Source organism: Salvelinus sp. IW2-2015, unplaced genomic scaffold (genome assembly GCF_002910315.2).
Source record: "Salvelinus sp. IW2-2015 unplaced genomic scaffold, ASM291031v2 Un_scaffold1139, whole genome shotgun sequence".
Taxonomy (NCBI): Eukaryota; Metazoa; Chordata; class Actinopteri; order Salmoniformes; family Salmonidae; genus Salvelinus; species Salvelinus sp. IW2-2015.
The window spans coordinates 17,970-45,837 of NW_019942750.1; the positions used below are offsets into that span (position 1 = coordinate 17,970).

The window sequence follows — 27,868 nt, forward strand, 5'->3', positions numbered from 1 at the left end:
TGAAACATTGGATATCATTTCATTTATTTACTTCTTTTTAATACAAAATATTAGGAAATTCAGTTTGAATATCATATCACTAGTACAGTGCCACAGAGAGGCGAGACAGTCAAACAACGATAGTCTCTAAAAACTCTTAAGAGCTGAACAATGTTCTGCTGTGTTGTTTAAACTCCTTTCAAACTCATCAGAACATTGCCACGCTGGTTTTCAGTATTCCCGAATCCTTGTGATGGATGCCTCCAATCAAAAGTCTGTTCTCTTTGTTGCTATGGAAGCTGGAAGTTTTTTTTTTATTACCTTGTTCAGTATCCTGGACTGTTTTCATAGGAAAATATGTTTGCAGCAACGTTTCATGGACCGGTTTCACTGCAGGGTGACCATAATGCCCAGCAAATCAGGAATGGGGACAGCGGTCCCACATGTTCAACCGTCACCCCGTTGTCCAGAGTGACGCCACATTCGATTGTGTTACCACAGAAACAGCCACATCTACTCCCCTGAGATCAGAGGGTACTTTGATTTTCATAAATGTTTTGTTTTTGACCAAACACAAGACAATTTCAATTTCTTCTCAGAACAGAATTTACAGTGATATAAAATATACATACTGCTTACAAAATAAAGTAAACCTGCCCGTGTAAATGTGGTCTTAAAACTGACTCGTATAACAAGCATTTGTTTTAAGTGGAAAAAAATATGCAGAAAACAAAAACAATTTACAACAATCCCAGGTTATCAGAAAAAAGCTCCCAACAGAGAAAAATAACCAAGGGGTCCCCCTCTCTCCCTGTGAAATGAATCCTCCCAACAGGAACTAGAACTGTACAGGAGAAACCATTCTATCCCAAAACGGGAGTAGACGTGCTGTGAAATAAAGTGGCCATTTTGTAACACATTCACACCTTTAACTTTAGCGTTTCTTATTAAATTAACATGTTCAATAAATACACAAGGAAAAATATATATTGGTGTGTACAATCCAATGGTACACTGATTTTAACAGTGTGCTGTGTCCCCCGTGCTTTCAAGGCTTTCTGTCATGTCGACAGTCTCTCTCACAACCACTGTCATACTGGTGATGGAACACACAAAGCGGACTGACCGATTGGACCCAGAGTCCCAATTGATTTGACCGCCAGCCAATAGGGACACTGACATGGCAGCAGTCCCAGCTAATATAAAAAGAATGCACTTCGATTACCCGCAACCGCCTGCGAACAAAGTCTTGAGTCTCTCGGATTAGCGTTGGGACATTTGGGCCTGGAATTTGCATCTCTTAGCGTGGCGTCTGTCAGCTGGAAGAAAAACTCACAATCAAGTGTTCTTGATCCCTTCTCAACCTTTCAGTGCGTCATTTCGGATTCGGCAGCCCTTGCTTTCTCCTCCTCCGTTGGCCAGGACACTTCCTGCTCTTCTGTTGTCATTTCCTGGTCGTTGCCTTGCGTTTCAGAGTGCGCCGCATGCCCCTCTTCTCTGTGAGCCTCTCCTCCCTGGTCCATGGTGCTCTCTGGTAAGGGGGAAGACTTGCACCCCATACATGCCTGAGAGGGAGGTGTAGAGGAGGGTTAGCTGACAGCCAAAACACTTCCTGTATGATCACTTGTGGATGAAACAGGTCATATGGCTGTAGGTCTATGTTCACATAAAACAAAACAAATAAAGTTACGTTTGTACGAGAGGGGAGGGGTGCTTACCGAGACGTTGATGGCGCGGGGCAGGCGCCCGGTACGTATCCAGGGGTGGACCTGGCTCAGTTCTCTCTTCTGGTCCTCAGTGAAACGGGGCTGGCGTTTGTGCATGGCCCGCAGGGCCTCGCGGTCCTGTCGCAGCACCGTCTCCCTGTCCTTGGTCGGCAGCTGGTAGGTCATCATAACCCTGTGGTCGGTGTTGGCCATGAGGAGCCAGATTGGATCCTGCAGGACACACTTAATCAACTGCTCCTCCCCGTCTCCTCCTGCTCTGCTGCCACCTGCTGGCTGCTTGCGGGAGTGGTCGTTCTCTGACGAGTCGATGCTGCCAAAGTACTTGCTGGTGTGGCTACTCCGACTGCGACCTGGGAGAAGACGACAGAAGAAGTTGTTATAGGTCAGACCTGAACCGGCTGGAGTTTTTAGTGTGAACAGTATTTTCCTAGTGATTGGGTTATTCCCACTTTATGTTTGAGTGACAGCTAGAAGATTTGACATTTCAATACATTCTAGGTGACATTTCCCTAGCGATGTAGGCAATAATAGAATGACACGTGAATGTCAACATGTTCTGCTCCATTTGCCATGTCAGGCAGTATTGAGGGGTTACTCACTAGTTCCACTGCCTGAGGAGCTGCAGCCGTTGGACACAGTGCCCAAGGAGTCAGAACCCGACCCAGAGGACCCCGACCCAGAGGACGCGGAGCCGGTGCCTGAGCGGGAGTCCTCTTGCAAGAGCAGGTCCAGTATGTCACTGGGGGTGGATTCACCATCCTGGTTGGAATCATTGGCCTAAAGAGAGAGAGAGGAAGGAGAGAGATATGAGTTATAATACCTTAGCTAGAAGTATTGAGTTCAAACTATAATGAATAATGTACATTTAGAGATGACATCTTTTCAACTCACGGTCTCCTTGGAGTCATCTGCCGATCTCCCCCGAGTCCCTTGTGCGGGGACCGCGGCCTGTAGCGCGGAAGCAGCCAGCGCCGTGGCGACCTCCGGCCGGTTGCTAGGCGACTCCTCCACAAGCTGCAGCAGGTTGAGGGGGGAGGAGCAGCGAGAGTGGAAGAGGGGCGACTCTGCACCCTCCTGGCCGACTGGTACTTGACTACATGACTGGGGGGTGCTGGACCCAGAGGCTGGCCGTTGGGTCTGGATAGGCATGGCAGTTCGCATGAGCGAGGGCATCGTAGGCATGGGGCATGGCATGACGCTGGTACCGGGGAAGGGGAAACCGGCGTTGGGGTTGAAGAATTGCTGTGGGCCGGGGGTAACCATGGCGGCGCCCGGCTGGGGCATGGGGCTTCCCATTGTGTTCATGGCTGTGACCATCTGGGGGAGGTTGGGGTGTAGCTGTGGGAACATGTAGTTGGGCAGCACCAGGGCCATCATAGGAGGCACCATCTGGTTCTGTATGGGCTGGGAGAGGGGAGGGTAGATGGGGTAGAGGGGGAGCGTGCCCGAGGGGTAGGGCACAGAGGGCAGGCTGGCCTGGGATCCTACGGAGGCGGGCCAGGAGGATGTGGTGGGAGGCCCCAGGGGCATCATTGGGAGGGTGTAGGTGGAGCTGGGGGGGGTGTTCATGGGGACGACGTTGGGGCCCCCGAGGGGTCCGGTCAGGCCCAAAGCCAGAGGGCCCCTCTGTTCTGAGGACTCCTGCTGCTTCAGCCTCTTGGCTCCACGGCGGCCACTGCTACCTCCAGCTGCATGGTAGTCAGGGGAACACGCTCCTGAGAGAGCGAGAGAGAGAGATGCATAAGTTGACAGAACAGTGAAGTGTGGATTTCAGTGCAGTTGGATAGGTGGCCCGAGTTAAACATCTAGTTGATGAAAAGAGTGTTGTTAAGAAATGCATTTGTACCTCTGCGGCGGGGGTTGCTGTTGGGGAGCGGGCAGCGCAGGGCCGAGGCTGGCTCAATCACCCTCAGCTGGCTCAGGTCACTGAAGCGACAGAGGAAGGCTTGCTCCTCCTGCTGCGTGTGAGCAGAGAGCACCTCCTTGGTCAGGCCCTTGGTCAGGCCACCTCCTCTCCGGCTGGGTGGAGAGGTTGTTCTGGGCGGGGGAGGGGCAATGATGGCGGTCGGTGGAGACTTGGTCGTGGTGGGAGTGGCTGGCATAGGAGTGGGAGGAGCATCTTCCATGACAACGTCTGTGTAGGAGAGAAGAGAGGAGAAAGAGAAGGAGGAAACGTTATAGACAGTTTCAGAAAAACACTGAGAAGAGAAAAGGCTGGACTCGGCGGCTTGAGAGAGAAAGAAAAGGTCATGGAGAGAGAAACAGACAAGCTATCAGAAACTAGATGGGGTGAGAGAGATAGACGGGGAAAAAATAACCACAAAAGACAAGACAGAGCAACGACAAGCAACTACGAGTTACTATCAAGTAACTGTGAGAGATTCCACGGACAGACACCGGAGGCAGAGAGAGACTCCCGTGACAGACCACTAGTTTAATAGGAGTGGTATAGTAGACAGACTCCCGTGACAGAACACTACTACGGGCCAGGAGACAAGCGTGGCGGCCATGTTGTCTTTCCCACCTGACTCGGGGAGCTTCTTGTCTCCCACGTGGACGATGGTACTGCTGAAGCTGCACTGAGAGGTGACTGAGGCTACACTCTTCGCCTTGTGGCTGTGCATGGCCAGGGGGTGTACCCCCGTAGTAGCTGGACCACCTGTAGCACCCAACACACACACAGACAGACGAACGGACAGGCCTAGGTGAGTCAATCGTACGGATTGCTCTCGTGGTAAAACCCCGCCCCCAGTTCAGCGTGTCACAACAAGCAGGCCTTTATAGAACAGACAAAGTTCTCATTAAGAGTCCCCTCGCTCTCTCTCACACTCGTGTGTCCCGTTTCTCCTGTGTTGTCTGGACTGCAGTGACCAGTGGTCTAGTCCAAGTCTAATATACCTGTAGGGTGACCTGGTGTACAGCGTCTATCTAACAGGATGTAGGGTGACCTGGTGTACAGCGTCTATCTAACAGGGTGTAGGGTAACCTGGTGTACAGCGTCTATCTAACAGGATGTAGGGTAACCTGGTGTACAGCGTCTATCTAACAGGATGTAGGGGTAACCTGGTGTACAGCGTCTATCTAACAGGATGTAGGGTAACCTGGTGTACAGCGTCTATCTAACAGGATGTAGGGTAACCTGGTGTACAGCGTCTATCTAACAGGGGATGTAGGGTAACCTGGTGTACAGCGTCTATCTAACAGATGTAGGTAACCTGGTGTACAGCGTCTATCTAACAGGGATGTAGGGTAACCTGGGTAACGCGTCTATCTAACAGGGGATGTAGGGTAACCTGGTGTACAGCGTCTATCTAACAGGATGTAGGGTAACCTGGTGTACAGCGTCTATCTACAGGATGTAGGGTAACCTGGTGTACAGCTCTATCTAACAGGATGTAGGGTAACCTGGTGTACAGCGTCTATCTAACAGGATGTAGGGTAACTGGTGTACAGCGTCTATCTAAACAGGATGTAGGGTAACCTGGTGTACAGCGTCTATCAAACAGGATGTAGGGTAACCTGGTGTACAGCGTCTATCTAACAGGTGTAGGGTACCTGGTGTACAGCGTCTTCTAACAGGATGTAGGGTAACCTGGTGTACAGCGTCTATCAATAACAGGATGTAGGGTACCTGGTGTACACGTCTATCTAACAGGATGTAGGGTAACCTGTGTACAGCGTCTATCTAACAGGATGTAGAGTAACCTGGTGTACAGCGTCTATCTAACAGGATGTAGGGTAACCTGGTGTACACGCGTCTATCTAACAGGATGTAGGGTAACCTGGTGTACAGCGTCTATCTAACAGGATGTAGGGTAACCTGGTGTACAGCGTCTATCTAACAGGGGATGTAGGGTAACCTGGTGTACAGCATCTATCTAACAGGATGTAGGGTAACCTGGTGTACAGCGTCTATCTAACAGGATGTAGGGTAACCTGGTGTCAGCGTCTATCTAACAGGATGTAGGGTAACCTGGTGTACAGCGTCTATCTAACAGGATGTAGGATAACCTGGTGTACAGCGTCTATCTAACAGGGGATGTAGGGTAACCTGGTGTACAGCGTCTATCTAACAGGGGATGTAGGGTAACCTGGTGTACAGCGTCTATCTAACAGATGTAGGGTACCTGGTGTACAGCGTCTATCTAACAGGATGTAGGGTAACCTGGTGTACAGCGTCTATCTACAGGATGTAGGGTAACCTGGTGTACAGCATCTATCAAACAGGATGTAGGGTAACCTGGTGTACAGCATCTATCTACAAGGATGTAGGGTAACCTGGTGTACAGCGTCTATCTAACAGGATGTAGGGTAACCTGGTGTACAGCGTCTATCTAACAGGGGATGTAGGGTAACCTGGTGTACAGCATCTATCTAACAGGCTGTAGGGTAACTGTTGTACAGCATCTATCTAACAGGATGTAGGGTAACCTGGTGTACAGCGTCTATCTAACAGGATGTAGGGTAACCTGGTGTACAGCGTCTATCTAACAGGGGTGTAGGGTAACCTGGTGTACAGCGTCTATCTAACAGGCTGTAGGGTAACCTGGTGTACAGCGTCTATCTAACAGGTTGTAGGGTAACCCGGTGTACAGCGTCTATCTAACAGGGGTTGTAGGGTAACCCGGTGTACAGCGTCTCTAACAGGGGATGTAGGGTAACCGTGGTGTACAGCGTCTATCTAACAGGATGTAGGGTAACCTGGTGTACAGCGTCTATCTAACAGGATGTAGGGTAACCTGGTGTACAGCATCTATCCAACAGGATGTAGGGTGAATGTACCTTTTGCGTTCCCAGCGGTTTCCTGCTGTTTGTCTTCGCCCGATGTGGACGTGCCAGAGGACGAGACAAACTTCCTCTTAACCGTGTTGGGAACGTTACAGCCGTCCAGGAACCTGGGATGGGAACAGGAAGTGACAACGTAAGTCCATTTTGTTCACTTTATGAAGTGCACTTGATTTCAATTTAGGATTCAAACCATAAATTGAATCACTATCAAAACCATCACTATTAAAACCAGCAGTATTCCCACCAGTACATACCTAATGATGCTGTCCAGACAGTTAATCTGTTGGTAGCTGTAGGCACTGGGAGACTCCTCCTTCGTCAGCTGGGTGTTGAACACCGGGGTTTTGGGTGGACACGCCACCTCCGGGATCAGACTCTTGACGGGCTCCACTTCACCAATGGCTCGGAGCGCCGTGACAGGGTGGCGCCGGGACAGGGCTCGGTTGCGAGAGTCGATAAAGACCTGTTGCCCGCTGGTCTTGACCATGTGCACGTCCTTACAGATCTGCTGGAACGTCATCTGGGTGAACAACAGCACAATGACCATCAAAAGTCAGTGTGTGAATATATAGTGGTGGTAGGTAGCCTATCGGTTAAGAACATTGGGCCAGTAACCAAAAGGTTGCTGGTTTGAATCCCCGAGCCAACTAGGTGAACAATCTTTTGATGTGGCCTTGAGCAAGGCACTTAACTGTAATTAAGTCTGTAAGTCACTCTGAAGAAGAGTCTGCTAAATGACTAACATGTAAAATATGAAGACCTCTGCGTGCGCGTGTGTATAGGCTTTCGGAGTGTCTTCATTCCACTCACCGGTTTGTGCAGAGCGACCACGGCTGCCTCCATGGCCTCCATGGCGTTGGTGGACTTGCTGTCGGAGGCGGAGGAGGCCGTGCGTCGGTACTGCTGCTCGCGGGACCAGGATCCATTTGAGGCCAGGCTGCTGTAGCCCTGCGACCCTGCACTGTGGACCGGCTGCACCAGGAGACGGTGGATCTGCTCGCTCAGCTGCACGATCTCCGGGGCCGCGGGGCGGCCCTCACAGCCCCGCAGAGGGGTGAACACGTCCTCGGTCAAAGGGCTGGTTCGGACTTTGTGGCGGCCCACGATGAAGGCCACCTTCCTGCTCCAGGGGTTGATGAAGGAGGACCAGCTAGTGTCGATGGTCACGTACTCCCCACTGCGGGCACACATCCTCATGGGAGAGCTGTCGAAGGGCTGGCCTGCAGACTGGAGGACTGGAAGACGGAAGGAAAAGAGATTAGAATGGAAGAACAGAGAGAGACAGAGATAGAGAGACAGAGAGAGACACAGAGAGAGAGACAGAAAAAGAGAGAGAGACAGACGACAGGATTCAGACAGAATGAGAATAAAAAAGTAAAATAAGATTGAAAGATGTGGAGGAAGACAGACAATAAAAGGTGTACTTACTCTTCCTATGTATGGCCACCATGATGGGTCTGTCCTCTGGGTGGAGGTAGAGGAGTACAGGGCTTCCCACCAGGTCCTGGGGAAGGTAGCCCAACAACGGCACAGCCCTTTCATCTACTTCCTGGAAGAGACAGCTGGGAGTGTGACTGGTGGAAAAGATCCGCTTGTCCGCAGGGATCCTGGGAGCTTCGTATCCAGACTGTACCCGCTCAGCGATGAGCAGGCAGCAGGGCTGGGGGTCTGACGTGTCTAAGTCCCTCAGGGTTAGCTGATAGGGAGTCATGCGGAAGGGGTAGTATTTGATCTCGCCTCCCTGCGCCCGGTCGGCACTGATGCGACAGAACATGGACTTCCCCTGGGTGCAGTCTGTCGGTGGGGACACAGAGCCCATGCAGGTGGCCCAGGCGGGCAGGCGGCAGGGGGCCGTGCTGCTGTAGAAGGTGCTGACGTCTTGGGGAGCCAGCAGCTCGGAGAAGATGGCCCCCTGGAGCCTCTCTGGCTTGCAGCGCAGCAGGGATGAGCCCTCCGGGGAGATGTACACCACTTTGCCTGTCAGGAAGGACACCGCCATGGAGAAGGTGTCCTGGAGGGAGGAGGAGAGAGAAGGGGGAGGAAGAGTGTGAGTCAGGAATGATTGCTTGTGTACCGTGTGAGTCAACTGCATTAAAAAAAAATTACTTTCAAAACAAAGTGAAATTGAAATACGTGTGTGAAATGCTTCGTCATTGTTTGGAGGATGTTGACGTACTGTATTTTTGAGGGTGTACTCTGAGGCGATGTTGTCCAGCTCCTCAATTGTATACGCAGACAGATCCAGGCTGCAGCCGTGACACTCCTCCACACTCCACTGGTGATAGTACTCCTGGTTGGCCCTCACCTGCTTCACACAGTTCAGGGCGTACTGGAGGGCGTCCAGGGTGCTGGAGCGACCTTTGCCCTTGCACTCGGCCGGTAGGCGGACCTTGAGCTCCTTCAGGGCTTTCAGCATCTCCTTCTGGGTCTGGACGCGGGCCGTCTGATGCTGCTCGTTGCTGCTGCAGCCGGAGGTGGAAGGAGGGTCCTGCTCTGAGCTGGCTGACAGCAGGCTGTAGGCCAGGGAACTGCTGGGGGGAGACGGGCTCTGGGACGGAGAGTTAGAGCTCTTGTTGCTCTCTGTGTTCTCCAGCATCATGCCCGAGTCCTTCTGGCTGGAGGAGCAGTGGGAACTCCTGGACTGATGTCCCCTGGACCCGCTCCCTCCCTCACTCGACTCCCTCTCGCCGGAGTCGTTCCCGCTGGATAAAGTGTCCCCGTCATCTGAGATGGGACCCCTCTGGTCCCCCCCAGACGAGCCACCGGAGCCGGATCCACTTGGAGAGGATCCTCGCACCCGATTGGCCAAGTCCGAAGTTCCCGATTGGCTGCCATGGTTGTTGTTGCTGCCGGGGGAGCTCACTCCTGTTCCCGCCTCCTCTTCTTCATTGGCGCTTCCCACTCGTCCCCAAGTGTCATCGCCAGCGGCGGAGTTTGAGTCGGCATAACTCATAATAGGTTAGGATGAGCCTGGTTAGGCTTGGTTGAGATAAAGCTCTCTCACCAAGTGTAATGTAAGATAATTATAGAAAATGTTTATTTTCCAGTTGATTAGGTGGGACTAGCGTGACTGCAGTTGTGTATCGTGGTTGGTTGATTGGTTGATAAAACACTAAGGAGAGAAAACATTGTTTCTCCTGAAAATGTTGAAAAAAAATGTAATATTTGTTTTTGCTGAAACCCTCTGGTCAAGTGCTAAAGGGCAAGGGATCCACCCGCGGTTTTCCACCCGCGGTTTTCCACCCGCGGTTTTCCACCCGCAGAAGGGAGAGATAATATTCTGCTAACTAAGTAGACCAACGTGACTCTCACAGATGGACTGACCGAGAGGCTGCTGCTTCCGCTCAAGAAACGACTGGGAAACAGAAAAGAACAGGTCGCTACTTCTCTCTTGGCGTCTCGCCTGCTCTGGGCCGTGCTGCTGGTACTCTCTGGGACGTGTGGCCGGTACTCTCTGGGCCGTGCTGCTGGTACTCTCTGGGACGTGTGGCCGGTACTCTCTGGGCCGTGTTGCTGGTACTCTCTGGGCCGTGTGGCTGGTACTCTCTGGGCCGTGCTGCTGGTACTCTCTGGGTTGTGTTGCTGTTACTCTCTGTGCTACAGGCCACCTGGTGGGGAGAAGGAGAAAAGAAACAGGTTAGACTTCATAGTGTGGACTTCTTTTCTCTCGAGATCAGATTAGTCTGATGTATTGAAGCTGGTCTATGCATTCTGTCAACCTGCTTTGTACCAGTACAATATTATCTTGCCTTTTCCAAACTGCAGTACAGTGGGCTTTGTGGGAGGTTTGGCCTACAGAGAGAGAGATATATATATTATATAAATGGTGAGGGGGTCTCCTAGTCAATACTTACAGCGGCAACTCCTTAAATCTTTGATAGTGTCTATAAAAAACAATATACCCAAGCTCCTTTGGTGTACCAGGGGGCTCTGAAGAGGCTTCAAGACCTCAAATGGAGGCCACCTTTTCAGTTGAAAGCCAAAGGGAATATCAAATAAACCTATGAGAGGACAGCACTGCAGACAGCTGACTTGTACCTCTCTCTCTGTGTGTGTGTGTGTCCACATCTATCAATACCTTTCTATTAAATGTTATAATCATTTTGTGCTTCCTTCTGTCCATCTCCCCATTTGTCCATCTGTGTGGGTACAACAGTCCCCGACTACCTCGGAGTCTCTGTCAGCTGGTCTGTCTTTTTTACTGAGAACAGCATGCAGTTTAAGCTGGTTCCTAGCTGCCCAGCATGGATGAGTCTGGCTGTGTGTGTGATTGTGTGCGCACATGTGACCAGCACCCAACTGTTGGTCCATTTCCCAGACAACCGGTGCAAACCAGGCCTCCCTCTAGCTTACAATAGAAAGACTCCCATCTGTACCCCGGTACAGATCTCAATTGCTGCCAGCCAACTTGTCATTTCAGCTATCGTCATTGGTAACCTAATTCTCTTGCAGGACAGGTTAAAGTCTTAGTCTGTTCAACTAAGATCATCACTATCCCAAGGTTGGTGCCATAAAGATCAGCGGTTATTTCTGAATGGTCGTTCACCGGGAGCGTTGGCAGGCCGGTCCCCTACGCAGGGAATGTTCTAGTTACTCCCCAGAAACCTCTCCCTTAAATCCCAGAAATCTTCAGAACTAGAAGCCCAATGCTGATACACATTTGCCATTTCTTCTCTCGCTCACTTTCTCTTTCGGGCCAACATCAGGTGGCCTATAATTGGTGTGACGCAGGCAGTGTCGACAGCAGCCAGGTTTAAACCCAGCAGAGCACGGTCACCGAAGAGCCGTCTTAGGTCGCGGAGTCTGAGTGAAGGGGCTCAGCAAGAAGCTGATGACTCAGGAAGGATAAGCCTAAATGAGTAAACGCGTGTGTTGAGTGTCAAGGCCGGATGCGATTAAAAACTTGAAAAACAACAAGAACATCACCTTGGATTACCGGTAAAACCGGTAAAACACATGATCTTATAAAGTGAATGGAAGTAGATTGAATGAACCGACTCATACCAATTTGATAGTGTATATCGATGGTGTCTACCGATGGTGTCTACAATAGTCATGTTGGAACAAACCCTGTGTCACCATATGGGGCAGCAGGAAGCCTAGTGGTTAGAGCGATGGGCCAGTAACCGAAAGGTTGCTAGATCAAATCCCCGAGCTGACAAGGTAAAAATCTGTCATTCTGCCCCTGAACAAGGCAGTTAACCCACTGTAGGCTGTAAAATGAGAATTTGTTCTTAACTGACTTGCCTAGTTAGAGGTTAAATTTTTAAAAAATGTAAAAAGCTGTTGGTCTGGGTGGCAGACAGACCCTATGGATGACACAGCACATCATGTGCCTCAACTGGGAGATGGAGAGCCAGGCATACTTCCCAGGCTGGGTAACTGTTCTCAGGTTACAGCCTTCCAGATCACCTCCTGACCCAACATCTGAAGCAGCCACAGCCAGTCATGCAGTCCCAATACCCCACTCACCTACCTTAACCCTGACAGGGTCATAATAACTCAGTATTATTAGGATGATCTTAACTATGGGCACCTACCGATGCCTGGCATTTCCCGTGGTCTATCCAAACTGGATCCAAGCTATTAAAAAAAAACTTTTCTCTGAATGAAGAAATATTGGCAGAAAATGTATTTACTGTTCAAAGCTGTGTAATAATGACAGGAAATCCGACAAGGAGTGCGTCAGAGTCCGAAAGCCAGTGGGGAACCGGGAAAACGTTGGCATTGTGCCACTCTAATACAACAACATTGCAGTATTGTGTCCACAAATACAATTTCTCAATATAAGTGGCAAGTTCCTGTTTACAGATGAAGACAACTACACAGGTCAACACACATGCTTTGTTCAAATAACTGTCCCTTCCCTCCAGACCTAGTTTTACAGTTGTAGCCTGACAAAAGCATTTACAACTGTGGTCTATTCCGGTTATGTAATAAACCATTAGGAACTGAAGTTTAAGTGCCCACCAGCCGCCCAGTCATGTTTGGTTTTAATTACTCAAATATTCTTCCGATTCTAAATCAATCTTTTTTTGGTTACTTTACCCCTCGTTTATTTTTTTATACATTAACAGCAGTAAAACAGCCTAGATTCTTGTACAGAATCTGAAACCAAGGAAACATGGACCCATAATGAGAAATGCATGCATCACAGAGCATCACTCTAACTATAATACATCTAGAGATTAAAAAATATATTAAATTCCTACCACAATGTGCAGATGTGTTACAGACACACGTCGATGAATCAGAAACGTGTGTACAGTTATCTTCTACTAATGTTGCTAAGACGTAGCAGAGAAGATGGCATGGCATATGGCTCAAACGATTAAGTTCGGCACGATCACGCGAGCAGTAAATAAAAACAAATATCCACGGTTGTAGGTTGAGGCGGGCGGGTCCGTTGGTGTCTCTGTGAGCGTCTGTAAATTCTGTTCCTGGCATATAACTCCCAGAGTGTGGAGTGAGATTTTAGTGGCCCGTCATCGCTCCCTTCTGCTCCTCTGTTTAAAACACATGATGCACGTGTACTCCGCTGTGCTTTACCCGAGCCTCACAGGCTGCTCATTGGACAGAGCGCCCAGCCAATGACAGATAACTTAGTACTGTGCATGTTTCTCACAGTGAGCGTACCACTATGACGAAAAACCAAATGTCCTGCTAAGAGTCCATAAAAAAAAAGACTGATTTAAAAATGTCTTTCCCACAGTAGTGACAAACATATTTATTGAGAAAAAAACCCATGATGCTTTAAAAATAAGTGAGTTTGTTTCTTTTCGACAGGGCCTAAAAAAAATAAAAAAATAAAAATGGAGCTCCCACATGGAAAAATCCTGATATTACATCAAAATTGTCACAATGTGACAACAGGTTACCTACCCATCCCTCACAAACGTTAGGAGACTAACCTCGTTCATGGAACAGATGCAGCCCAGGAGAAGACGTCACATACAACGCATAGGCTATTAAATCAGGGCTGAGACGAATATTTCTTAGCGTAGGCAAAATCCATTTGAAGACGCAGTCTGAGACATATTTAGTAGGCCAACGTATAAGACTTTGAATGACCCAGTACTAATGAGTACTTTAAATCTATACATTTCAGCAGGGGAGTGTAATTTTGTGTGCCATCACACTGTAATTACAGGAGCCGTAGATATTGTAACCATCGTGGCATTATCGTTAAAGCTATACCTGAGTGTTGCTGCTTTGGTAGACTCTGCATTACAACCACGAGTCATCAAATACTAAAACTAAATAATGGATTTTAAAAAACAGCCACCAAAAGAGATGAGCCTGAGACATGACTGTACATTTCAAATCATTGAATCAATACGTTTCAATCAACAGTAGGAGTCGAAGCTGAACGAGACATGGGCTCATCAGCACTGACATTTCATGTAAATGAAATATGCCCAAGCAAACTAAAGCCATCCAATGACCATTAGAGAACAGTGCTCAAAAGAAACTGTCAAATGTCCCAAATGTTCAAGCTCATGAGAAAACTGTCAAATCCATTTCCCAATAAGTTTTATTCCCAAAACATTTGCATATTCGACTGAATGGCCGACTTTTTCCACTTGAGCCTATATCATGCATCAAATGCTTTAATTGAGAGCCCCGGTGAAGCTGTTAAGTTACCGTAGAAACGGTCATAGTTACCGTAGAAACGGTCATAGTTACAGTAGAAACGGTCATAGTTACCATAGAAACGGTCATAGTTACCGTAGAAACGGTCATAGTTACCGTAGAAACGGTCACTTACAGTGTGACCTGACAGCAAAATTGGTGGACTTACTCGACTATTGTGATAAGACGTGATCCGTAAAAGGATATTAGTGGCGTTACAGTTGTGAAACAGTTGAAGGAGCTGGTTAACACCAGAGAAACTAAATGTAACAAGTACAAGAAACGCAATTTTACAATCTAGAAAGTTTTCCTCAACCTCTCCACCAGTCAGTCACTTCACTTATACTCAACCTACCTACTAAACTTCCAATTAATCTCCCAGCATGCTTTGATAGCCAGGTGGCTAACTGTCTACCAGTGACTTGTTGATGCCATGCAAGAAACAACCACAGGGCGTAATGCAGTAATGGATGTGAACCAACTGGTTTGGTGTAGAAAATAATGTGAGAAAACAGGTACACTGGGAAGGACCATTGTTGTTTACGCCCAATGAATGACACACCTCTGAGGTAAACCAAACTTATTCCTCTAGGATAACATGCCCTTTGTTAGAAGAGGCCACCAATAGTGACCGGTCTAGAAAACGCATCCAAAGCTCTAATCAAATCTACAGCCCAGCTCCATCAACACATTCACTCTCTCACCAGGAGAGGTGGATGGCATTTAATGCACACTGTTGTAGCCGTTTGCAACGAGGACTCTGTTTCTAAAGGATTATGTTGTTTTCTCAGACAGATATCAGGTAGCCTGGTGGTTAGAGCGTTGGGCCAGTAACCGAAAGGTTGCTAGATCGAACCCCCGAGCTGACAAGGTAAAAATCTGTCTTTATGTTATGCCCCTGAACAAGTCAGTTGGCCTTGTTCAGGCCGTCATTGTAAATAAGAGTTTGTTCTTAACTAATTTGCCTAGTTAAATAAATAAAAATATGCTGACTCCCGAGTCACAGCGGTGTACAAGTCATTGGCTCTCTCCCTGTCCCCCCTCTCTCTCTAGCGATCGTGCTGTGTAGCCTAATCTTCGTTGGGTGTCCTCTTTTGACCAAATCAGGCCAGTAAATATCGGGTTAGGCTAACGATCGTTTGTTTCAAAGTGCTGAGTGTTATTTTTAATCTCATCTGTTCTGATGTGTCTTTATGGCCACAATTAGAGTATTTTTTATTATTATTTTTAATCCCAGGCACCGTCCCCGCAGGAGGCCTTTTGGTAGGCCGTCACTGTAAATAAGAATTTGTTCTTAACTGACTTGCCTAGTTAAATAAAATAAAAATCAACGAGACACAGCCCCCTCTATTCTGCATCTGATATTCCACCTCTCCCCTTGTAATCCCTTGTCTCTCTTCCCAAACCTGATTGGCTGGCATGTTCAGGAATAGCTACAGTAAACTATCTTGCAAGTGAAAATGTAATATAGTAACAAGATAAAGTTAAGGTTACAATAAAGTTATACGTCACATTTGAATAGATCCTATCACCACGCATAACTAGTTAGAACATCCTTATTATTTTGTGCCAGTCAAAGTCACAGTCAACGAGCCAAAAGCAGCAAAGCCTTCATTGCCCGGTGGATGCATTTGAGTCAGCGTGGTCATGTTAGCTGCCGGGTGATCTTTAGATACATTTTTTTTATACGATACAACTAAATAATCAACATGTCTTTGTCACATGCTTGCTAAACAGCTGGTGTTGACTAACAGTTGAATGCGTTTACGGGCCATAGAATACATACACAATGTGCGACTAACTATATATATATATATATATCTACAAAAACTGTAAATAAACCGGAAAAAAATTCGACATAGCTAACGTTAGTTGGCATTGGTTGACGTTCTATTCAGACACCACTCCCAAAGCGCAAATACTGTTATTGTAAAAAAATATATATATTCTTACCTTTAATTTCTCTTGTTTCGATACTGTTCTCGAATAGTCCTTGTCAATAAGTAATGTCTTAATTGTAAAGGTATGGACCATAGAGATAGTTGACTTCTCTCCCCTGCTTCGTTTCTGTTCTGTCGTACCACACACTTTTCGCTTCGCCCATGTCAGTCTACACGCATAGGTACACGTGCCCTGTATCGGTTCCATGGTCATTTCTATTGAACAAACTCATTGGCTCCCAGTTAGCAAATACCCAGCCCAGTTACACCCAGGAATGTTCCCATTGGTCGAGGAGAGAGCGGCGCTTGCCACACGGGACTCTGCTTTGCTTAACTCGCACGTTGCATCGTGCATGCTCTCCGAAACTCAAAACAGACTTGTAGATTTTTTTATTTTAAAAAATGTAACCATTATTTAACTAGGCAAGTCGGTTAAGAACAAATTATTATTTACAATGACGGCCCAGTGCCCTCACTGTACTTCTAGGGACCGAACTGTCTCAAAATCAGTGTACACAACATCATCAACAAAGAAAACACAACTGTTGTTAATCCTGTTGAATGCAATCCTGTAATACATCATTTACTGACAAAGCTTCGCATACGAAGTAGTAAACTGGGACGTTAAAAACAGTGGCATTGTAATTTGTTACCCTCTTTCTTTTTTTTGCACGTGCGCCACTATACAATTACTTGCAGCTGCTGGAAAGATGTCCATGCACAAAGCAACGTGCCTCTGCAAGACTAGCACGGTGACGATGAATATTCTCCCAACCCAACTCGAAAATCACGCGGCTGGCTGGGTGGTTGAGAGAGACATGGTATTTCTGGTAAACAGTCTTCAAAACTAGGGCAGTGCGAAATGTGACCGTGAATTAGAACTCTACAGAATAGCCCCAATGTCCTGATCGCGTGGGGGCACTGATATGAGGTCATCAAATACTTTTCAATGATTTTGTAGACTACTATAAACTATTACTAGATCTTTGCACATAGGTTAGATACATACAACTCACATATAGGCTAGTGGTCAATCCTCAAAAAGTATTTGAGAAAAATGTTTTATTTAATTTTTTATTTAATTTTTAAATACCCCTACCCGAGGTAGAACGAAACAGAACCATGTTTTTTCACATCTCTAATGTCTCCCGTTTATGAAATGGATGGTTGGGAAAACATAGTTTACTGCAAAAGTGGTTAAATTGATAGATGACACACCCCCTAAACTCAAACAGTGCAGAATGTCTGGCTGAGGGGCGATGAGCCACATGTAACCCATTGCAAGCTCTGATATTGCTAAAATGTGGAATTACAAGTAGTTTTAAATTGTCTACCCAACATACACAAAAACTAACAGCATTAGGATATCTTAGACCTGGAAATATAAATATAGAATATAGACCTGTGAATACTTATGATGAATGTAAGCTTTACTTTTCGTTAGCTGATGATTAATAGAAAACTTGCCAAGTCAAATTTCCTCTCATTCAGTGCTGTATGGTGCATTGTGAAAACAAAGGGATAGCTACACGTCTCCTGATGTTGTGACTATTTTAAATCGGCTCTAAGGAAAACAAGTTGGGACAGACATCAAAACACTCATTTTTTTGTGGTGTGTGTGTGAGGGGGGGGGATCCAATGTTCCTTGAAGGATTTTCTATCTTTAGTCCCTACTCTTGCAATTAGTCAGGGGTCCACCACTGATGATCTTTGCGGCCACCCTGGATTTTGCCTGAAATCCAATATGGCGTCCAAAATCCAATATGGCTGCTATAATACCATTTGATGGAGGTTAAATGACGTGTAAACATCTTTATTTGGAATACATTTCACTCTGAATCCAATATGACCAACATAATTACACTCAAACACTTTAGCCTGCATATTCATGCATCTCTTGGTATAACCTGCACTATGAGTGGCACTGCAATGCCTCTGTTGTGTTTGAATAGCTGAAGCCAACTAGCTTTTCAATGTGTGTTTAAGTTTTTCACAGCACAAGCACACAGTAGCATAACCAAGTTACAGGAAAGCAACCTGTATCTCAACAGATCAGCCAGTCTACCAGCTCTAATATTTCTCCTCTTTATTCCCCCACTGAAACTAAGTGTACAAGGTTGATTGAAAGTCTCTAAGGTGAGCAGGACATGATTGGTTGGTTGTCTGGTTGTGAAGGAGAGTCTGTGAAAGGGCTGCCACAAACCTACCCGTAGATCTTTGCAACCTGTTCACCCAAGACTGCGTGGCCAAACACGACTTCCAACACCATTAAGTGTGCTGACGACACAACAGTGGTAGTAGGCCTGATCACCGACAATGATGAGACGGCCTATAGGGAGGAGGTCAGAGAACTGGCATTGTGGTGTCAGGATAACAACCTCTCCCTCAATGTGAGCAAGACAAAGGAGCTGATCGTGGACTACAGGAAAAGGCGGGCCGAACAGGCCCCCATTAACATCGACGGGGCTGCAGTGGAGCGGGTCGAAAGTTTGAAGTTCCTTGGTGTCCACATCACAACAAACTATCATGGTCCAAACACACCAAGACAGTCGTTAAGAGGGCCCCAAAAATGGTCAAAGACTCCAGTCACCCAAGTCATAGGCTGTTCTCTCTGCTACCGCAAGGCAAGCGGTACCGGAGCACCAAGTCTAGGACCAAAATGCTCCTTAACAGCTTCTACCCCCAAGCCAAAAGACTGCTGAACAATTAATCAAATCGCCACCGGACAATTTACATTGACACGACCTTCCCTCCCTTTGTTTTTACACTGCTGCTACTCACTTTTTATTATCTATGCATAGTCACTTCACCCCTACCTACATGTACAAATTACTTTACTAACCTATAGCCCTGCACATTAACACGGTACCCTGTATATAGCCTCGTTATTGTATTACTTTTTAGTTTTATTTTATTATAGTTTAATTAGTAAATATTTTCTTAACTCTTTCATTAACTGCATTGTTGGTTAAGAGCTTGTAAGTAAACATTTCACGGTAAGGTTTACACCTGTTGTATTCGGAGCATGTGACAAATACAATTTGATTTGACATCTACTGTAATTGACATGTGTTTGGAGTTTTTTTTAAACGTTGAGTGTGTCAAAAAGTCCTGCAGGTCACCGCCTACTTATTTCTTCATATTCCTTTGGAAGTCGGGTAGGAGGATTATTTGGCCCGATATTTACTGTGTGTATTTGGCTGTGATATTTACTGTGGGTAATTGGCTGTGATTATGGTCTGGGGCAGGGCCAGGTAGGAGATGAGGAGAGTGACAGAACCTGTGACGGTGACCTTAGGTTACCTAGCGGCGCTAGGCTAGCGGTTATTTAGCACGTGTAGGTCATGTTTGTGAGAAAAACAGCATCAATTCTGCTTTTATCGCTGATCACCGATTTTGCACAGCAACTGATCAGACTGACCTAGAAAACCCCATAATGAGTTGTTGTATTTATAGATCAGTCTGTTTGCTTAGTCGGTGATAAGCAACAGAACTGATGCTCTGAAACAGAGGCTAGCTTCACCTTGTACTGAATGTGATCAAACAGTTCTGACATACCCACATACGGTAACAGGCAGAGCTTGTGCATTATTAATCAATTCAATATAATTAACTGTAGAGGTTTAAGTGTAAATTACTTTCTCAACACATTATAACAGCATCATACTGCATTATAACGGCATCATAATGCATTATAACGGCATCCTAAATGCCATTATAACGGCATCATTAATCCATTATAACAGCATCATAATGCATTATAACAGCATCATAATGCATTATAAAGCATCCTAAATGCATTATAACAGCATAAAAATGCATTATAACGGCATCCTAATGCATTATAACGGCATCCTAATGCATTATAACGGCATAATAATGCATTATAACGGCATCATATATGCATTATAACGGCATCCTAATGCATTATAACAGCATAAAATGCATTATAACGGCATCCTAATGCATTATAACGCATCCTATGCATTATAAAGCATAATAATGCATTAAACAGCATAAAAATGCATTAAACGGCATCATAATGCATTATAACAGCATAAAAATGCATTATAACGGCATCCTAATGCATTATAACGGCATCATGATGCATTATAACGGCATCCTAATGCATTAAGCATCATAATGCATATAACGGCATCCTAATGCATTATAACAGCACCTAATGCATTATAACGGCATCTAATGCATTATAACGGCATCTGCATAATAACAGCATAATGCATTATAACAGCATCATATGCATTATAACAGCATCCTAATGCATTATACGGCATCAATAATGCATTATAACAGCATCCAATGCATTATAACGGCATCATAATGCATTATATACAGCATCCTAATGCATTATAACAGCATCATAATGCATTATAACGGCATCATAATGCATTCTAAAACAGCATCCTAATGCATTATAACAGCATCATAATGCATTATAACGGCATCATAATGCATTTATAACAGCATCCTAATGCATTATAACAGCATCATAATGCATTATAACGGCATCGCTAATGCATTATAACAGCTATCCTAATGCATTATAACGGCATCTATATGCATTATAACAGCATCCTAATGCATTATAACGGCATCATAATGCATTATAACAGCATCCTAATGCATTATAACGGCATCCTAATGCATTATAACAGCATCCTAATGCATTATAACAGCATCATAATGTATTATAACGGCATCATAATGCATTATATTTGTGGGTTTTAAGTCAAATGTGTTACTAGAATATTAATTAAAGTGGCAATTGGTACATGTACAGAGGTAGTTTGCCTGTGTGAATACACATGTATAACAGATCCGTAGCCTCGTGTGATGATGAGTGGCCTTTGACCTAGAAAGTCAACTGTGGCCCACTAACCTGAAGCTAGATTTTCTGGTCAAGTGTCGCCTGTTGACTTTGGAACAAGAAGTGCAGGCAACCCAGGTTGACACATACTTGACCAAGTCACACACAGGTAATCAGGGTATACTATCATACTGGTTGAAAGGAACTGGTAGCAAACAACGTGATGAGGTAACTGTGTGTGTGGGGGGAGTTATCATACCTTTTATCATGAATAGAAAAGTGATGGTAACAGCAACTTGTGTATTCTTCACTTCACTGACTAACATGATCCAAAAAGACCGCAGGACTATGAGGCTATGATCAGTGCTTAAAGTGGATGGAAAATAGGTGGCGGGAAATGCCGTAATTAAGCCATTATTCTATAAGAGGTACATTACCAGTATTCAAGCAGTAAAATGTTTTATTTGAGGTGCTCGTAGTTACTACTCAGTACCAGTGTGTTCTGGCCCAAGCCAAGCACTGGCTATGAGCACAAAGGCCAGATTAACCTACAGTTGAAGTCGGAAGTTTACATACACTTAGGTTGGAGTCATTAAAACTCGTTTTTCAAACACTCCACAAATTTCTTGTTAACAAACTATAGTTTTGGCAAGTCGGTTAGGACATCTACTTTGTGCATGACACAAGTAATTTTTCCAACAATGTCAGGAATTGTGAAAAACTGAGTTTGAATGTATTTGGCTAAGGTGTATGTAAACTTCCAACTTCAACTGTATGTAAATAAGATATTACCTCACCCGGACAGGATGGTAAAAAGTGTTATCAAAATTGTTTAGTAATTGTTCATGACAAAATTTAATTATGTTCATTTCCTCACTATCAAGTCTCCATGACAACAGGTGTGACAACAGTAAGACCCCTATACCAAAGCCCACAACAGTGTCTCAGGGTGTCTTCCCTACAAGGTCATTTTAAAAGGTAGACTCAGCGATATGACGTAGCTGAAGAAAGTAAACAGCATAGTGGGTAAATTTCCGCAACAACTAAGAGCGTTGAAGTGTGAGGCTCAACTTCTCCGCTTTTTTTGTGTGCCCTGGCTACCAGGCTGTGAACAGCGTGAAGCTAACCCGTGCACATGTACAGATACTGTGTGTGACTGTGTGAAAGCAACGTGTTGCATCTCACTCATTTCAATATCTCCGGTGCTGCTCGTGGCAACGTCATGTCGGGGAGTCTACCTTTTAAATGTATACAACTTGATTAGGTCACTTTTCATTCTGATAATTGAACTCTAAGCAGTGCTTGACTTGGGAAGGAGCTCACCGGAACCGAGTACCTGCATCTGTACCGGTATTCAGTTCCTACCGGTATTCAGTTCTTGTACATAATGAGAGACAATAAGGTTCAACGCAGGCAAACATTGTGGAACGTTGTAGATAGAACTATTACGAATAAAACTGACCTCATTCTGCATGTCACAGGTGCATGTTTGTTCTACTAAATATATTTATATCTGAATGTTCCGCAACATTGTGCCCTAATTGAGATGCTGTGTCCCAACACCCCCAGGTGACCCAATTCCGCTTGCCTCAACGGTTGGAAAGCTTTCTGTTGTATATTGCCTAAACCTATCAACCCCTCTCAGATCAGTGGCCATGAAGGAAAGGATATGAGGAAAGGAAACAAGGAAAGGAGGATAGTAAGGACTTGGCATCTATCTAGCCACTAGAGGGCAGAAACCCATCAGATTTGTCACATACTTGAGCTGAACAAAAATATAAATCCAACATGTAAAGCGTTGGTCTCATGTTTCACTAGCTGAAATAAAAGATCCCAGGAATGTTCCATACGTACAAAACTGTATTTCTCTCAAATGTTGTGCACAGATTTGTTTCCATCCCTGTTAGTGAGCATTTCTCCTCTGCCAAGATAATCCATCCACCTGACAGGTGTGGTATATAAAGAATCTGATTAAACAGCATGATCATTACACAGGTGAACCTTGTGCTGGGGACAATAAAAGGCCACTAAAATGTGCAGTTTTGTCACAGAACAAAATGCCACAGATGTGTCAAGTTGAGGGAGTGTTGAATTGCCATGCTGACTAAAGGAAAGTCCACCAGAACTGTTGCCAGAGAATTGAATGTTAATTTCTCTACCATTTGCCACCTCCAACATGGTTTTAGAGAATTTGGCAGTACCTCCAACTGGCCTCACAACCGCAGACCACGTATATGGTGTTGTGTGGGTGAGCGGTTTGCTGATGTCAACGTTGTGAACAGAGTAGAGGTCGACCGATTATGATTTTTCAACGCCGATACCGATTATGGGAGGACCAAAAAAAGCAGATACCGATTTTTAAAAATGTATTTGTAATAATGACAATTACAACAATACTGAATGAACACTTACTTTAACTTAATATAATACATCAATAAAATCAATTTAGCCTCAAATAAATAATGAAACATGTTTAATTTGGTTTAAATAATGCAAAAACAAAGTGTTGGAGAAGTAAAAGTGCAATATGTGCCATGTAAGAAAGCTAACGTTTCAGTTCCTTGCTCAGAACATGAGAACATATGAAAGCTGGTGGTTCCTTTTAACATGAGTCTTCAATATTCCCAGGTAAGAAGTTTTAGGTTGTAGTTATTATAGGAATTATAAGACTATTTCTCTCTATACGATTTGTATTTCATTAACCTTTGACTATTGGATGTTCTTATAGGCACTTTAGTATTGCCAGTGTAACAGTGTAGCTTCCGTCCCTCTCCTCGCTCCTACCTGGGATCGAACCAGGAACACATCGACAACAGCCACCCTCGAAGCAGCGTTACCCATGCAGAGCAAGGGGAACAACTACTCCAAGTCTCAGAGCGAGTGACGTTTGAAACGCTATTAGCGCGCACCCCGCTAACCATTTCACATCGGTTACACCAGCCTAATCTCAGGAGTTGATAGGCTTGAAGTCATAAACAGCGCAATGCTTGAAGCATTGCGAAGAGCTGCTGGCAAAACACACAAAAGTACTGTTTGAATGAATGCTTACGAGCCTGCTGGTGCCTACCATCGCTCAATCAGACTGCTCTATCAAATCATAGACTTAATTATAACATAATAACACACAGAAATACGAGCCTTAGGTCATTAATATGGTTGAATCTGGAAACTATCATCTCGAAAACAAAACGTTTATTCTTTCAGTGAAATACGGAACCATTCCGTATTTTATCTAACGGGTGGCATCCATAAGTCTAAATATTCCTGTTACATTGCACAACCTTCAATGTTATGTCATAATTACGTAAAATTCTGGCAAATTAGTTCGCAATGAGCCAGGCGGCCCAAACTGTTGCATATACCCTGACTCTACGTGCAATGAACGCAAGAGAAGTGACACAATTTCACCTGGTTAATATTGCCTGCTAACCTGGATTTCTTTTAGCTAAATATGCAGGTTTAAAAATATATACTTCTGTGTATTGATTTTAATAAAGGAATTGATGTTTATGGTTAGGTACACGTTGGAGCAACGACAGTCCTTTTTCGCGAATGCACACCGCATCGATTATATGCAATGCAGGACACGCTAGATAAACTAGTAATATCATCAACCATGTGTAGTTAACTAGTGATTATGATTGATTGTTTTTTAAAAGATAAGTTTAATGCTAGCTAGCAACTTATCTTGGCTTCTTACTGCATTCGCGTAACAGGCAGGCTCCCGTGAGGCAGGTGGTTAGAGCTTTGGACTAGTTAACCGTAAAGTTGCAAGATTGAATCCCTGAGTTGACAAGGTAAAAAACTGTCGTTCTGCCCCTGAACAAGGCAGTTTAACCCACTGTTCCTAGGCCGTCATTGAAAATAATAATGTGTTCTTAACTGACTTGCCTAGTTAAATAAAAGGTGTAAAAGAAATATATATATATATTTTTTAAATCGGCAAAATCGGCGTCCAAAAATACCGATTTTCGATTGTTATGAAAACTTGAAATCGGCCCTAATTAATCGTCCGACCTCTAGAACAAAGTGCCCCATAGTGGCGGCGGGGTTATCGTATGGGCAGGCATAAGCTACCCACAACACAATTGCATTTTAATCGATGGCAATTCGAATGCTGAGGTCCATTGTGAGGTCCATTTTTTTAAGGTATCTGTGACCAACAGATGCCTATTTGTATTCCCAGTCATGTGAAATTCACAGATTAGGGCCTACATGAACTTATTTCAATTGACTGATTCCCTCATATGAACTGTAACTCAGCAAATTCAATGATATTGTTGCATCTCTATTTCTGTTCAGTATACAGCAACACAACTTACAGCAGAGTCTGTGCATGTGCAGACTGATAGACAACGTCGGTCTGCTTGTTAGAAAAGGATATGGCTCCACCTAGGGGTAGTTTGATGTATTGATCTTTATTTATGTCGTTTTTATAAGGCGCACGCATGAGGATGTCCACTTCACCCAGAGATATGACCATGCTGTAGGTACACCTAGCGGACTGAAACGTCACTGCTATCTAGTCTTAACATGGCAAACAAATCCATTACCAGCATCTATTTCAAAGTATTTGACCCTGCTGGTCATCTATGAACATCTTGGCCATGTTCTGTTATAATCTCCCCCGGCACAGCCAGAAGAGGACTGGCCACCCCTCATAGCCTGGTTCCTCTCTAGGTTTCTTCCTACATTTTGGCCATGTTCTGTTATAATCTCCCCCCGGCACAGCCAAAAGAGGACTGGCCACCCCTCATAGCCTGGTTCCTCTCTAGGTTTCTTCCTAAATTCTGGCCTTTCTAGGGAGTTTTTCCTAGCCACCGTGCTTCTACACTTGCCTTGCTTGCTGTTTGGGGTTTTAGGCTGAGTTTCTGTACAGCAATTTGAGATATCAGCTGATGTAAGAAGGGCTATATAAATACATTTGATTACATTAGCTACCTAAATATGAATTAAACGCAACAGGAGTAATAGAGAACTTTAAATTGAAAACATGCAGGATACCCCGTTCCGTTCTTTTTAATACTGCGTTATGCTTGTTCGAGTAGCACTACTCACAGACCGTTCGGTGTACGTTTTTTTGTTGGTGAGATAAAACTGCCAAAACTCTGAAAGGTATTATTGTAAAACAAGATTAGTTGAAGCGTAACATGTTAAATCTGTAATCGTAACACGGCGTTTGTATGTTCACAGATTAAATGTCACGTTTACGTTCATGTTTCACGCATGGCTTTTCTTACGATCCTAACAATTTACTTATGGATTTTCTTACGATCCCGACGTTCGACCTTTTGACAGGTATCTGGCTCCATAGCCAAACGCTGAAACTATGGATACAACTTTCTCTGCGCTCATCTATTATCATAGTTAATATTACGCTCCACTAAAAATCCCTGCATTTGCATGTTTCTGTCAGCACGATACATCCTGACAAAATACACCATATTACTGGCCTGCTAATGTTCCTGGAACTTGTAGGCTAAACTGCCGAGGTAAAACCCATTACTCACCCAAATGGTTACCCAATCAGGCAGGCTACGAGCAGTTATTTCGAAGTGAACCACGCCTTTGAGTCGTTTTTCAAATGACATAGGCTATTCACTGCAGTTTCACTTGAAAACAAGAACATTCTTCATTACATTGTGTTGTTGTTGCCTACGTACGATACATTTCTTGTCCCTAAAAAACTTACGCTTTTTTTTCAAGTTAAGGTATTCTAAGGCGAACAGCATGTTTGGAAGTCGAAACAGTTCGGTAGAATATATGCATTTATTTTATGACGAAAGTTTTGGACTTCGGCGAAAGTTTTTATGGAGGCAAGCGGAAGTTCGGAGCTGAAGTCTACGCCCCTTCGTCGGTGATTGGTCAACAGTAAGGATTCTTTCATGAAGTATTTGTTGTCATTCAATGAGAGGCGATTCGTTTTCATGCACATTTTTTTCCCCCATTGAAAAATACAGCACCAAACATTTTAGTTAGTCGCATAATTTTACATCTAAGATCTCTTCGGCACAAACGTAGAAATTAATGACATATTTTTTGAGTTCTCTTAGTCAGAATTAATCTACTTTAAGGAAGCATATCCTGGTTATGGCGTCTCAAATTTGGCAAACAGTATTATTGCCGCCTTTTTATCGTTTTTCAAGTTTAGGAGTATGGTCCACCACAGTGGACGTGTCCTTTTTTAAATAAAAATATATTTAACTAGTGAGTTAAGAACAAATTCTTATTTACAATGATGCCTACACCGGGACAATTGTGCGCCACGGCCGGTTGTGATACAGCCTGGATTTGAACCAGGGTGTCTGTAGTGACGCCTTAGACCGCTGTGCCACCCTATAAATTCCCATTAAAAACACAGAAATGCTTCCAATGGTTTTTCAGCCATTCATTTTTTCCACATCATTAAATTTGCAAACACTTAAAGAAGCTCCTGCACATTAGGCACATGGAATGCCACATATGCATTTTAAATATTTCCCAGAGATTTATGAAGATATCTTTCAGAAATCTGAATTATAAATAAAAGGAGAGGATATTTTCATATTAATAAATAATTGGCATATAAGGGGAGCAGTGGCAAGTTTTAGCACGTCAATCTTGGTGGGTCAAAAACATGTCTTTTTTAGATGCATGCCAGCAAAGCCACAACACTAAACAATACATCAAATGCACTATAATGGTGACAAATGGTGCCCACAAACTGTTACGGCCTACATAAAGCTGTCCCAACAGCAGAGCTTTCTTTTCGGCGCCATGGAGTGAAACCTTGTCACTGCTACACCTGGCTATCAGGGGAGCCTTGTCTGGCATCGAAACAGCTCATTCAGCCTCATTTACTGCACTTAAAAAAAAACATAGCTGATATGGCTGACTTGCTTAAACAAATGTGGTTTCTACTGACAATTGAGATGTATAAACTATGGCATAACGGGACAACGAGCAGAAGAGAGGCAGTCCGTAATTTAGATGAA

The 27,868-nt window shown here is 44.7% G+C and overlaps 2 protein-coding genes across 5 annotated transcripts in view; one reads left to right on the forward strand and one right to left on the reverse strand.

Moving 5' to 3' along the window:
• On the reverse strand, positions 1-26,643 carry LOC112069870 (period circadian protein homolog 1). 4 transcript variants are annotated; one of them, XM_024137251.2, is made up of 12 exons: positions 26,587-26,643; positions 8,671-10,102; positions 7,923-8,505; positions 7,305-7,729; positions 6,749-7,014; positions 6,489-6,601; positions 4,231-4,365; positions 3,553-3,840; positions 2,598-3,421; positions 2,306-2,483; positions 1,698-2,056; positions 1-1,544 (listed from the first exon to the last, which is right to left on the reverse strand). In XM_024137251.2, the coding sequence occupies exons 2-12, from the start codon at positions 9,445-9,447 to the stop codon at positions 1,347-1,349; spliced, it is 4,146 nt and encodes a 1,381-aa protein (XP_023993019.1). In that variant the 5' UTR covers positions 9,448-10,102; positions 26,587-26,643; the 3' UTR covers positions 1-1,346. The 4 variants fall into 4 exon arrangements, with proteins under 4 accessions (XP_023993019.1, XP_023993017.1, XP_023993018.1 ...); XM_024137249.2 differs by lacking the exon at positions 26,587-26,643 and adding an exon at positions 16,080-16,280; XM_024137250.2 differs by lacking the exon at positions 26,587-26,643 and adding an exon at positions 12,707-13,003.
• rell1 (RELT like 1) overlaps positions 26,617-27,868 on the forward strand; it is a 32,516-nt gene continuing 31,264 nt past the window's right edge. The window contains exon 1 of the mRNA XM_024137253.2: positions 26,617-26,765. The gene's annotated coding sequence lies outside the window, so the exon portion shown is untranslated. The remainder of the gene's footprint in view (positions 26,766-27,868) is intronic.